Consider the following 13,660-nt stretch of genomic DNA (forward strand, 5'->3'; position numbering starts at 1 on the left):
TGGACGTTGAGAGGTAGCATTACACTCAGCACTCGGTCCGTCCCAAAGTCATTAAGACGAAGTTGGAGAGAAAACGCCCATATAAACACAACAGACTCAACATGCACAACCATCAGAACACAAATACAACAAATTCAAAACTCACAACCTACGTATAAACACTACAAAAACGTAATACACCAAACCGTCACGACGGTGAGCGAAAAAACACCATCCAAACCAAACCGCAAATGCATCCGTTAACGCTCACCGTCACACGGTGGTTTTGCCAACCCTTTGAGAAACTGCGTACGCAGTGATTACACTTTGCACCGAAAATGCGAACGCGTTCGCAGGCCTGACAGACCCACAGACCCACAGACAGACACGGTCGTTGTATAACCCCTCCTAGGGGACTTTGTCCCCTCGGAGAGGTAAAAACGTCACTGAAACCTCATCAGAGTTTATTTACACTTAGTAAATAAGACGAATGGTGACCGAATGACGTATTTTAAATGAATTTCAACACCCCCATAGCTCTCACTTTAAGACCCAAAAGTGTGTCAACTTTATGTCGTTTTTGCTAGAAGATAACTATCTCTGTTTTCAGAATTACTACTTTGTTATGTATAGTATCAGTGAAAATTGGTTTTGGATCTTAAATTTAAAAATAAGTACCCTCAGAAACGAAGCGAGTGTTAAAGGGGCTCCAAAGTTTGGTGGCAAAAAAAAAAGAAAATTGAGCAGAGGCGGGCAGAGTCAATCGTAAATTTCGCACTTTACTGACTTTACACACATTTTGCCACCGAACTTTGGAGCCCCTTTAAAGGGAATATAACCTGCAAAGCAATTTTTATGGAAGACCCCTTCAATTTTTCAAATTTCTCTGTACAGTGGCGCCAAACTTTTTTAAAGCCAAAGGCAAGAGCGGCCAGAGCTACAAACGTTGGTGTTCCACACCAAATACCTGAGGTTATATTCCCTTTAATATTCGTCAATATTTCGAAGAAGTAAGCATTAATTTGGATTATGAAAACAGTTTTAATATTCAATAAGCCTTGGTTTCAAGCAAAAAATATAAGTGGTGAATTAGAATCCCCGCCATCGTGTCTAGCTGTTAATTACTGTTACACACAGCGGCAATTTGGTCGCGGTAATTTATTCAGGTGTCAACCAGATTTCCAGGGACTAAATTTCGTGAACCCCTTTCTCCTAATTTTGTACAAATGAGCAAAAGTTCAAATTAATTTAAAATCCCCCCTCCCCTCCCCTCCAATATTTGTTGATAGTTTTCTTCTGTAAGGTTTCAAAACACTCCCGAAAAATCCTTTTAAAACGGCTTAAATGTCACATCTGGGGAAAACCAATTTTATTTCTAAAGTGCATTTCTTATACAGCTTCAACTACAAACATAGAGATTTCTACCAAATTTTTTTTTCTTTATTAACAATGGCTACTTCAACAGAGATTATTTTTTTATTATTTTTTTCGGGTGGGATATTGTAACGACAACACACTTCTTTGTTTGAACACCGCATCCGCCAATGAAGACTTTCATTTAATTATTATTTCAATTATTATGCTTTTTTTTTGAAAAAATTTGGATTCCTGTTATTTTTCAAAAAATTAACTAGAAATAAATCTCAATTAAAAGATTTACTCCCAAAAAACCTTTCAGGTTATTCTGATTGAATTTTTTTTCTGACATTTGTTTCTGTATTTGGCACTAAAACATGACACTTCTCTTTGAAAAAGTTATTTTTTTTTTGACACGGAACACGGGTGTAATTATATTATTTTCGCTTTGTTTTTTAATACTGGCAAGTCATTATATTTCCTACTCCGGTTTTTTTATTTTTTATTTGTGACAATTATAAGAATGGACACAATGGAAGCCTGACATAATATTACAAAGCTAGTTTTACAATAAATGTTTATAAACAGTGTGTGGAGCTAAAAATGACTTGGAGCCAATATTATGATCTTTTTAAATTTTATACCCTGTGCGGATGACCTAATAAACATTAGGGGTCAAAAACAATGTTTTTTACTTCCCAAAAATGACGAATTTTATCTACTACACGGGGTGGGTATACTTTATATATATTTATTCCAAATCCAATTTCAGTTTTGACTGAAACCTTTTACACCCTTCGAGATACAAACTTAATTTATTTTAATATCATCAAACACCTTTCGTAAAACCTCGAAAACCTTTTTTATTATTTTTCTTATGAGGTAGATTTAAGAAAAAACCGCTTACTTCTAAAGTTTAATAAAGCCTTCAACATTATTTTTGTTTGTGTGAGGTATTTGTTCTTTTCATTATCAAATCAAGAAAGTGGGCTTTTTTTCAGTAAAAAATAATATTAAATTCTTTCTATCAAAAACGTACCGAAAAAATTATATACTTTTTCGAAATTATTAAAAATTAGTACGTTACTTTGTACAAACACATTAAATGATATTTTCAAAAGTTGTGATATCGAACTCGGAGATAACGTAATTCGTACGAGGCTTAACCCGCGTTTTCTCTAAAATTTCCCTGAAAGCTAATATTAAATCACCCGCCAGATGGAAGTACCAGTACGAAAGAGCTTATTCCTGATTGGCTAGCCCTTATGTCTAGCATCTTAATATTAAAAAATGGCGAACGTCCAACGTCGCTCTTCACTCTAAAATGACTATACAATATTAAATGGGAATATTAGCTTTCATCTTGATCTTGATGAACGTATCATTATTATTGCTTCAATGTTTAAGTCTCCGAGTTCATTATTCAAAATAACGTTTAATTTGAAACATTTAAAAAGAAACGTACCGTAGCTATGTAACTCATTCGTAAACAGAATGATAGTTAAAAGACACCCGTTTTCCTTTAGACAGAATTACATTCGTCCCACTAATAAAAAATATCCTACTACTGAATAGTTCGCAATATTCTCCCTGCTTGCTATATATTTTATCGTAATTCATCATCGCTGACAATCTTACATATAGTCCGAGCGAATTACACTCACTACCGTTAACGCGTTTTACATTCAAGGCGCGTTGCTTTTTAATGTTGATTTTCATTACATTGTTTTAATACCCGAGATAGCGAGAGAGAAAAACAATTGCACTAATTTTTTTATCTCTCAAAAAAAAAACAAAAACACTGGATGAGAGAATATATATAATCTTTTTTTTTTTGTGGTTTGTTTTCGCGAGTTCATTCGTGAAGACTTGGGGCGAAAAATTGTTCCAAAGAATAGCATCTTTACTATTATTTTTTAATCATTTTTTTACCCGATTTTTATTCACTTTTTGTAACAACTGAGGTAGTTATGTAAAGTTATACCCATATTTATTATTTTGTTATGTTTTTTTTTACTTAGAGGTAGAGATATCTTCTGACGCGTGATCGTCTTTGGAATTTTCCCTTTTTCACGCGTTATTTTCCTCGTTCAAGGGAAAATATACTTATCCGTTTGTAAAATGTTTCTCATTTTCTTAATTCCCTTGTATGTCTTTTTTCCTTTTAAATCGTGCGATTTGCGTGTTTTTTTCTTCAACCCATTTCTTTGAATTTTATAATTTTGCAAAACTTAATAAACTTAAATCACGATTAAAATTCTTTATACCGCGAAAGCAACTTATTGTTCCCAACGATTAATTTTATTTCGAATTACTGTCGAAATATTTCTAAATAAGATAAAAAATAATTTGAAATGCGACGTTTTTTTAACGCGCATTTTTTAACTCGAAGCACGGAGTTAAAAATATATAATTTATATTTTTCAAAATGTTTATAATTTTTTTATTAATTTTTTTACGTTATTTGTTGAGGTATATAAAGAATTGCGGAATCATTTTCATTTCTTTTTGGTATGAAATTTCCTTTCGTTAATATTTCGCCGATTCCTTTTTTGTGGTTAATTTTAAACTTGTGTTTTTTTACTTTATTTCTTGCATATAATTATTTTGGCTTTTGTACCATTAAATACCTGAATACATTTTTTGTTTAGGGGGAGAAAAACCCGAAAGTTTACAAAAATATACGACCAAACATCACCGTTCCTCCCATAAACCGACGATTAAAAATACAGTTCGGATGAATAAAAACCGAAATAAAAATCTCTTATTTTTTGTTTGGTTGTTATTATTTTTTGTTTTGTTTTTGCAAATATAAATATACGTCTACACGCTAACAACAATAATAATAAATACCCCCAAAAATTTAACGACGGACGAGTTTTAGACGTTTCCTAAAGAAAAAAAATATAATGATATATCACGTGACTAGTTTCGGTTTCTGAAACGGAAACCAAAAGTACAACAACGCGCGAGCGAAAACTACTCGCGCAACGAAAAAACGGCGAAACAAACGCGAATATTATTGCACCACACAAACACTGGAGGGTTGCGGAATTACGTATCGTCTGATTTTCTTTTAATCGGCGCAAATACGAGAGTATAGCAGTTGCGATGATAAAAATCCCTGAATTTTGCTTTTCTTTCGTATGTTATCGCCTAGAAGTTTTCCTTAATTATATAAGAATTAATAATATTATAATATTAAGTAATATATCGCTTATTCACCGGGTTGAAAGGTTATATAAGAAGGGGGGGGGGGGGATACCCGCCGCCGCTAAATATATAAGCGCGCTTTTAAAATTGCCGCTTTCCGACTGGTATAATTATAATAATAAAGGTAAACAACACGAACCTTTTGGCTATAACATTTAATTAAACATTTGTTTCTCTTTTAAATATTAACCTATAAACTAGGAATTTAGCTTTATTTATCTTTTCGACAACGCGCGGAGGTCTATTAACGACCGGATGAGTTTGTACTATGAAGGAATAGAACGGAAACTGAAAGGACTTCGCTAAGCTCGCTTTAAAAGGGAAATCATCGATGTACCCTGGTTGGGGGAAAATGAGAGTCGAAAGAAGGGGCAAACGCGGTAGCGAGTGTGAATGGAACGTGGCCGAGTACTCAATTACTGCTCTACGATAGCGTTGGCTAGACCGGCGACGTGCAGCAAATCGCTGCAGCGGCGTCCGCTGTCGATCTGGTGGGAGGCGTTGCCGGCGGCCATGGATTGCAGAGCCTGGTTGGAATAGATTCGAGACAGTCCGGCGGCCGACGAGATCTCCTTCATCATGCCCTTGAGACGCGCGTCGGGCAGAGGCCGTGGCAAGAACCAGACCTCACCGGCCTGGGACACTAGCGGGTGGTTGGGGGTTTGGAAGAAGGCCTCGCACTGAGGCGAGAGTTTGGTGAGGTAAGTGGCGATGGCCGAGACCGGACACAAGGTGCTGGCGGTCTGGCGAACTTTAACCCGTATTTCCGAGCCGTTGGGCAAAAAGGCCGGGGCGAAGTGGAAGTACAAGAGACGTTGGCCCTCCGGGTCGGTGACCACTTTAAAGCAATCTTTTGTTAGCAGTGGGAAGATGGTGCCGTGTTTTCCGCCCAGCACTAGGACCAGGCAGAACCAGACCTTGCGCAAGAGGCCATTGGGATGGGTGTGCGACAAGGCTTCGGCAGTCAGCAACTTCTGCATGTCCTCGGAGGTGAAGGTGGTGCTCATGCTGAGTTGCTGGATGGAACGGACGCGGCTGAAGAAGGACTCGTTGGCCTTGCGAAATTCTCGGCTGAAGATGATGGAGAAGGGCTTGGAGTAAGGGGGAAGCGTCAGGTAGCGGTTGATGGAAGCCCGGACGCTATTTAGCGTGCTGACGCTGTAGTCTTCGCCGTCCGGTTTCACCAGACCCCCGTAGAACTCCTTCAGTTCCGACGCCAAATCGTCCGGTTGCAAGTGCTCGAAATCCGGAGGGTGGAAATTCGACACTAACCAATCTGCCGTCATCCCCAGAGTCAGTCAGAGACAAACAGTGAGAGAGAGAGAGAGAGAGAGAGAGATATATATAGAAAAAGATAACGCGCGACAGAGCTATAGATTGATCTTTATATCGAGTTGGGTACATAGAACATGCGTATTCCTTCAAAGCGGGGAACGCGAGAGAAAAAATCAAGGCGCTAACGTATTACAAACGCATCCAGAAAAGCGATAAATACCAGATTTAAAAGTAAATGGGAACCGAACTCACCCCTGAAAAGTTTGACGGCCCACATGGTCTGAGATTTACTTCTTTCGGCGATTTCTTCCCAGCTGAATCGTTTCGTGGTCCTTCCCAGGCGTCTTTGGCAAAAATCGTATGGCATCAAAGGTCCCACCACTGGCGAATTGGTAGCGGCGTTGTTGTTTCCGCTCGCGTTGTTGTTACTAGCGACGCTGTTGTGGTGCGCTGGAACGGTCGGGAATGATACGGGGTGGTCGTTCGTTTTGTGGCCATTGTTCAGGTCGCTAATAATCATCTACGGAACCACCGAGGAAAACAGAGTTAAATACCGTAGAGATAGTGACTTTGAGAAAACAACCTGAGGCTCTCCTGTCCCGTTGGCCACGGAATAGTCCCAATAAGGGACTGTATTCCCATTGAGAGGCGGTCCTTCGACCAGACAGACCTCAGCTTCCATGTTGAGTTCCCCGCCATCATCTTCGTCGTCAGCGTCGCAGTCGTCCTCGATTTCTTCGATGACCATGGGTGACGCCGACACCGGATCTTTCCCGCCTCCCGCATCCTTGCTGGCGCCAGCACCGGCGCTGGACGCCAACTCGCTAGAGTACAGAGTTTCGAAGCCCGCCGATACCGAAGCCGCTTCGAGATCCACAGTGAAAAGAAGACGCGGGGAGAGAGAGGACAACAAATCGAATCTCGCATCAGTCAGAAATATAAGATGACAGTAAAATACTAACTAGATAATTCGTCGAGCGAACATTCCGAGGTAGTTGTGGTTCCATTCGTTAAGTTATCTTTCTCAGCCAAATGAGCCTAAGGAAGTAGAAAAAACAGAGTTCCTTCAATAACTGACTAAAGGCGACAAATACTTCGTAATCTCGAGTAACGCGTACCAAGTTTTGAGGTTCCGTTGTTGACAAGGACAGATCCAAGGTACCAGCTTATTCGAAAGAAACGAAAGAGTTTATAAATGTGACGTGGAATAAGTACAGTATACTAATAAATTACCAGTGCAGTTACTGTTGTTGTTAGCGCTGTTGTTGGTATTATTGTTGGCGTTGTTGCTGTTGTTATTGCGTAAATTGATGGGTTTGTCTCTAAAGGAGGCTGGTTTGCAAGAGACCGCGACTGACACCATAATGGGGCGGCACGCTATCGACTGATCTCGCTTCAAAACGGGGCCATTGGGACCCACGTTGTAGCCGCCCATCTACACCGTCGACGACGTGGAAGAGACTCGTTAAAATCAGTAAGCGGACACGCGGTCCCGGTTAAGCGCGGAAGGACTTACGTGTCGATTGGAGTTCTGCGCCATTTCTCCCAGGTTCATTCCGAATCTTCTGGAGACGGCTGCCAATGACATCACAGAGCCGATAACTAAAACATACACCATACATCATTTCCGACTAACAGGAAAAAATCACAGGGAAGCGATACTCTTCGCGGTCCAACCCAACGCGATCGGGTTATTTCTTTCTACGAAGGTCCACCAAACGGCACTCTTCTCAGCAGGCTGCGGGTAGTGGCGTGATCTGTGCTGGCGCCAGAATTTCCAAAGACTAAGGCTAATAAGTTTTCACAATTCTGACCCCTTTTAGACCTTTACTAATTTTAACAAAGGAAATTGGGACCCCAAAATTGACTTATAAAAACCAATTCCGGGCCACTAAAAGTACATTTGTGGGTCAGCGAGTGAACTGAAAAGTAGGCCGTTGTCTAACCCTGGCGACACCACCGCAGCACGTGATTTAACGGACCCACGGAAGTATCGCGGGAACAAGTGTCATCTGGTGGATATTAATAGAAAACAATAACACCTTTTCACAAGGCCAAATTCCAAAAATTTGGAGTCGGCGTAGTATTAAGTTGGGACCCGCCAGTAAGCGAAAGATCAATTTCAGTAACTCCCGGGCGATTTTTTCGGATCGGAAATAACATACACGTGCCGGACATTCATACTCTTAAACACTATAATACAGGCCACAAGCTGGGGGCGAAATACGCGCGACTGTAAATCATACCTTCAATTTTGGGCATTTTATTCAAATATCGGGATATCATTTCGAGGTAATTTGCATAGTCAAGGTATAGTCCCAATAGCGGGTCCCTTATTATCAATAAATCCAGCGGTCAAACACTCCCCTTCGCCTTTTGGAAATTATTATAATTCTTGTGATAGAAGGGAATAGAGCGTCGCGAAAAGAAAAAAACTACCATTCCTTTAGGTATATTTATATTTACATACGCATACCGTTATATTAATTTAATAAAGTTGATTTTCGGATAGCCCCTCCCTACTGGCGAGTTACGTAAGCGAACCCGCCCGCGAAATTCGCCACCCGTTCCTAAAAGTTCCAGAGGAAGAAACTAAAAAGGGGGAGTTACAAGCTGTAAAACACGTACATTTTATGTATTGGACATGCAAATGAAGTCTAAAGTTAAATCGATAATTTGGGGACGGCGAGCCACGCAGGCCGTTCCTTTTAAAAATGCTCCCATAGTCTATTCCTAAATCACCTAACGCTAGCGAGTTCGAAGCGTGTGGCTTCGAACTAACGCTAACTTTACCGTCCTCGCAATCTCGAGTAAATCGTCAGTTAAGAGCCGGTTCGATTGTAAAATATAAAAAGGCGAGCGGGAGGGCGAGAAAGGGTATATAGTTAGAACGGAGGAGGAAGCGGAGGATGGAGAGAGGGAAAGATTTGAACTGGATGAAATGGGAGGATGCGGAGAAGAAGAGTGTCGGGAAGAAAACTGAACATCTTGGTTTAGCTCGTTTTTTCTTTCCTCCGGGATGGACGGGGAAGAGGACACCCCCACCGAAACAAAAAAGAGGGGGGGGGGGCAACCAACGGAGTAGAAATGTATAAAAAATAAAGAAAAATGAGAAGGACTAGGCCTTAGATTATTCTTTGAATAATGCATTTAGTTAGGAGTCAGGCCTGGCCGCAAAATTTGGAATTTCAAATGGGCTTTTTATTGATTTCTCTCTAATTAAAAACGAAATCCTAGCTGCAGCCTCCCCCCCCCCCTCCCCATCTCTCAGTCGTTTTCGATGGCTCAAAAAAAGAATCACGCGTTGAAGAATATAAAATTAGAGTCCCTTCATTCCATCCCACTTCGTTTCTTCATAGAATTTTAAAGCTCGTCCCTCCCTCCTTTTATATCATACAAATTACTTCGTATTCCTTTAGATTTATAAAAAAAAAATGAATAATTGAATTTTTTCTTCTCATAAGGGTGGTATCCATCCGAGTGTACGTGTTCTAATATAGAATATATATTCCCGGAATCTTTTTATTATCCTTTCGTTTTCTTAGAAGGGGAACGGGGGGGGGGGGCGAAGGAATATCGGATGAGATCACGCGGTGAATAAAATGTAGAATTATACCAATCACGGGGGTAGAATCCTACAGGAAGTTGAGGCACTAATAAGATGGGATATATCAAGAACATTTTAGGTTAAGGAGAACGTCTTAGTTGACCAGTTTACAGAATCAAAACTGATAATTCAAACAGTAACGCCATCTGCCTGTGATTTCATTTTTTTCCTTTCCGTGATAGTTGAGAATTTTCCAAATATTTACCTATTTACAATTAATTAAAGTTACACGAACTAATTTACGAGTTAAATCGAACTTCCTCGAAAAATTAAAAGTACGATATTACGATCGATTCTAGATGGCGCTTTACAATTGGAAAAATGAAGGGTTTCCGTTTGAGAGAGGAGATTAGCTAGTAACAAACATTTATTTATTACAATCCACCTCGAACGCCTACCCCCAAAAAAAATCAAATCAGCCCGGCATCTCATTGGGGAGTGACGTTTTCCGACGCGATGCAAACACAAGCTAGTGACGTTTTCCATCCCCCTTCTCGTGTCAAGGGGGAGCTAGACCATGATGATCGGGTGTCGTTCTAACAATGCATTCTTGGTAGTTAGGAGCAACAAACACAAGGAGAACACAGCTAGCCTTTAAACACGCTAACGCAGTGTTGTGTACAAATTTAATTGGACGAACCTTTACGCTGAACGTTTTACGGAAAGGGGGAAGACAATTTCCAAATTTTCCCCTTCCGACGGCAGCAGGCGCCAAAGCGTCTAACCAATGAAAATTGTACGCGAGAAAATGTACGACTTTGGGCGGGTTGCGTTCTCCTCGTGTGGGGTGCTGTGTTTGTTGCTCCTTGATGGCAGCGGCCGCACAAGGTGGACTCGTACGTTCTCATAACCTAAATACCTTTTGGAGATATTTCTTTCTTATCGAGGTTTTTTTTAAGGGTTGGAAATGGTAAAAAATATATATAATTTTCGTGTTTACCTCGAAAAAAACTACAGCAAAGACGTATTAAGATCATGACGGAGCTAATTATAATTTATAAATGTGAGGGGAGGAAACAAGGGGGAGGGTGCCGTGTGTCTACCGTGATAAATAATAATGAGATATTATTATACGTACGGAGAGAGAGGCCTTCTATGTAATTTAATGTAATCCAGATCCGTCTTCTCGTTTTATATTATTATTTTTGTTTCGAAAGGATTTTCGAGTATACCCGTTCCCATTAATTTTACTTTTCTTTGATACAAGGCCGCGCGTGGCCTAGATTTGGGACTTACAAAATCACGGGAATGATAACGAATTCCACCGCACTTAATACAAAACAGAATAAAATAACTGCTAAATTAACCAATTCTATAAGAAAAAGCCACCCATAGAAGATATACATTTCTCTAGTACGTGTTTCAGCGAGTTAACCTAAAGTAATGTCTATGATAACGCCTGTCGCTTACTACTTTGTTAATGGTTCAATCACTATAAAAGAAACCGTAGGTTTCTCTTATTTAAATCGTCCGACTACTATTAAATTATACGTACGTAAAATCCCAAAGGCGCGAGTTCTAACAATTTCTGTTAAGAGATTATACATAAATGTTTCTTAATTAAATTTCATAGTCCGAGACGGAAATCCTTTCGTATTTTGGTTTCCGGACAGAAAGGTGTTAAATACCGAATGGTCAACTTACCGGAATTGTTGTTGTCGTTGTTGTTGTTGGATCCGCCGCTGGAAGAAGGTGGCGATTGTCCCGGAACCAGTCCGTTCATCAGCAGAGTTTGGTAACACATCATGCACTCGTCGGAGCAGAAGTGGTGGATAACCCCGTTGGTGCCGACCACTTGGCGCTTGAGCGGCCTTTTGGAAAGGCAGTAGTCGCAGTGGCCGGTGAAAGGGGTGATGGGGATGGCCTGAGGGGGCATGTGACCCCCGGAGTGAGAGGAGCCGCCGCCGCCCGAAGACTGCTCGCGAGAGACCCAGTGGGCCAGGCAGACGGTCGAGCAGAACTGCTTCTTACCCACCTTGTCGGCCGAGACCAGGAAGCCTCCGTGAGATTTGATCTCCCGGCTGCAAGTGGCGCACTTGGAAGAATTCCCGCCCAGCCCGCCGCCCCCGATGCCGATGCCGGACAAATGGTGGCTGCCCACTACCGAGTCCAGCCCGTTCTCCGAGGTAGAAGTTTTCTTTCTGCTGGTGAACGTCTGGAAACAAGACACTGAGCAGAAAACCTGACTGATTCCCTGGCTAGAAAACTGTAAAGTCGCAGCCTGATAAAAATGAAAGAAAACGAGGATTAGAGGGGAAGTCAGTCGGAGGAAGAACGAGCGGAACGAATACTGACTGTGCCGCACTGAAGACAGGACTTGGAGCCGCTGCTGAGGTCTTGCATAGACTGGTTATTTTTGGAGGCGGGTGAGAGTGGACTCGATTGTCCGGTGGCGGCGTTGGTCAACGAGAGGTTCTCGCACTTGGCGTTGCCGTTGAGCGCCGAGACGAGTTTGTTGGTTAGCGCGTTGAGGCCGGAGCTTTCCATGGACAATCCGGCTTCGTCGATCCTGGAGATTTGGCAATTTTGAAGCTGTAAGAAGTTACTGAGCGACGGAGGATCGTGGACGCGACTGTCCGATGTCTCTCCGTCGTCCAAGTCGTGCACGTCGCTGTCGCCGTTGTCCATCGAGCTGCACGAAGGAGTGACCAGGGAAGGGCCCGAAGAAGCGCCGCAGATGCCGTGAGTGGCTCCGGCGCCCGGAAATCCGCCGTTGCTGCCGCCGTAGGCCGTCGCTCGCACCCTGAGGTTGGTGTAGACGCGGCTCAGGCCGGCGCATTTCGAAATGGTCGACATCATGGTGGCCAGCATGTTCTTGCCGATGGGGGAGTTCACGTACCAAAAGACGTCCTGTTTGGAGATCCGGTCTTTGGGTCTTTGGAAAAGGGCCTCGCAGGCCGGGTTCAGTCGGGACAAGTACATGGCGAACGTTCGTACCGGACACAGAGGATCGCCGTTCTTCTCCATTATGATCTCGATGCCGCCGCCGTCTTCTTCTTCGTTCTATCCCGACCAACAAGAAAATGAATCGCCAAAAACATCTATTAAAAATTATACCCCATATTCAAAACAAAATTTAAAAATCAGATTTCCACTTCTTTTTCAATTTGGTTACGAGTTCTAAATTATTACAAATTAGTAATAAAAATATTATATTCTTTAATTTAAACTTTTTCGTGGTATATGGGCTACAGAATAGCGTAGTATAAAAATATACAGGAATATTGCTCACGAATTGTTCTAAATAAAAATATTTCCCAAAACTGAATTAGAGCTTGATTAGTCCCGCGGGACACAATTCTAAAGTTATACTAATTCCAAATGCGTTAATTGAACGCAACAAGCGCGAAAAGGACTAATCCCTAAAATATCCTTCACCGCGATGAAATAAAAGCGCGGCATTTCGAGGGAAAATAACACTGGCCCGAAAATTCTTTAATATAGTCGCGAAACGGAGTTTGCTTCTTTTTAATCGATAAAATAAAAGGCCGTTTTAAAAAGCCTTTAAAAATATTATCGATTGAACGCCCCGACGTCAAAGCGAGAGAAGGAATTCGCGAATAGTATAATATACTTTGCCCCCGCATCTCTCCGTAGAAAAAGAACGGGAATTAGCAAATGGTCGGCTTCCCTAGCGTGGCGCCGATGCGAGGCGGTTGGAACACTTATACAGGCGTTTGTAGATGAAAAATAGGCCGCGTTTTAACATTAGTCACCGGATAGCGTGGTGAAAGGCCACGAATCAATACGCCTTCCTTTATTTAAAATATCACCTAATGATAAACGCGCTAAACCTAACAAAAGGGTTAAATTGAATGCGTTGGTCCTAACCGCCACTATCAAAAGAATATAATACATATCTTAGAGAGAGGTACATATATATCCCTATTACGCTAATGTTATTTACTTGAAACACGTACCTTCGCAGGTCCCCGCTGCTTTTTCAAAATAGCGTTCTGAGGAAAAAATAGTGCTGGGTGAAATACGTCATTGTAATGACGTTATTGAACAATTAGACAATGAAAATAGTTTATAAATAAGTAAAAATCTCTAAGCAGCGTACGTTTCACATTGACGTTGCCAAGCGGAGTGACACGCACGAGGTAAGTGGCGAGCCGTAATACGGCGTATGCTTCCGAGGGTTAGAATCCGCGACGGCACGTGTTTCATTTGTATAGCATAAACGGCTACTTCTCTCTCATCTGATTATATTATAAACTTCTGGTAGCA

General features: G+C 41.4%; 1 protein-coding gene across 12 annotated transcripts in view; it reads right to left on the bottom strand.

Moving 5' to 3' along the window:
* Nucleotides 1–1,343: 1,343 nt before the first annotated feature.
* Nucleotides 1,344–13,660, bottom strand: part of LOC149933102 (uncharacterized) — a 49,852-nt gene continuing 37,535 nt past the window's right edge. For 5 of the 12 annotated variants that reach the window (XM_090157044.1, XM_090157045.1, XM_090157043.1 and 2 more), the window contains 10 exons: nt 13,351–13,386; nt 11,726–12,433; nt 11,075–11,651; nt 7,340–7,425; nt 7,057–7,258; nt 6,942–6,988; nt 6,786–6,861; nt 6,404–6,696; nt 6,076–6,343; nt 1,344–5,824 (listed from right to left, as the gene is read on the bottom strand). In XM_090157044.1, coding sequence (XP_090013170.1) covers nt 4,965–5,824; nt 6,076–6,343; nt 6,404–6,696; nt 6,786–6,861; nt 6,942–6,988; nt 7,057–7,258; nt 7,340–7,425; nt 11,075–11,651; nt 11,726–12,433; nt 13,351–13,386 — 3,153 coding nt within the window. In that variant the 3' untranslated portion in view covers nt 1,344–4,964. The remainder of the gene's footprint in view (nt 5,825–6,075; nt 6,344–6,403; nt 6,697–6,785; nt 6,862–6,941; nt 6,989–7,056; nt 7,259–7,339; nt 7,426–11,074; nt 11,652–11,725; nt 12,434–13,350; nt 13,387–13,660) is intronic. The other 7 variants (XM_090157052.1, XM_090157050.1, XM_090157049.1 and 4 more) reach the window with 5 other exon arrangements.

Source organism: Leiobunum rupestre, chromosome 8 (genome assembly GCF_980474605.1).
Source record: "Leiobunum rupestre chromosome 8, qqLeiRupe1.1.hap1, whole genome shotgun sequence".
Taxonomy (NCBI): domain Eukaryota; kingdom Metazoa; phylum Arthropoda; class Arachnida; order Opiliones; family Sclerosomatidae; genus Leiobunum; species Leiobunum rupestre.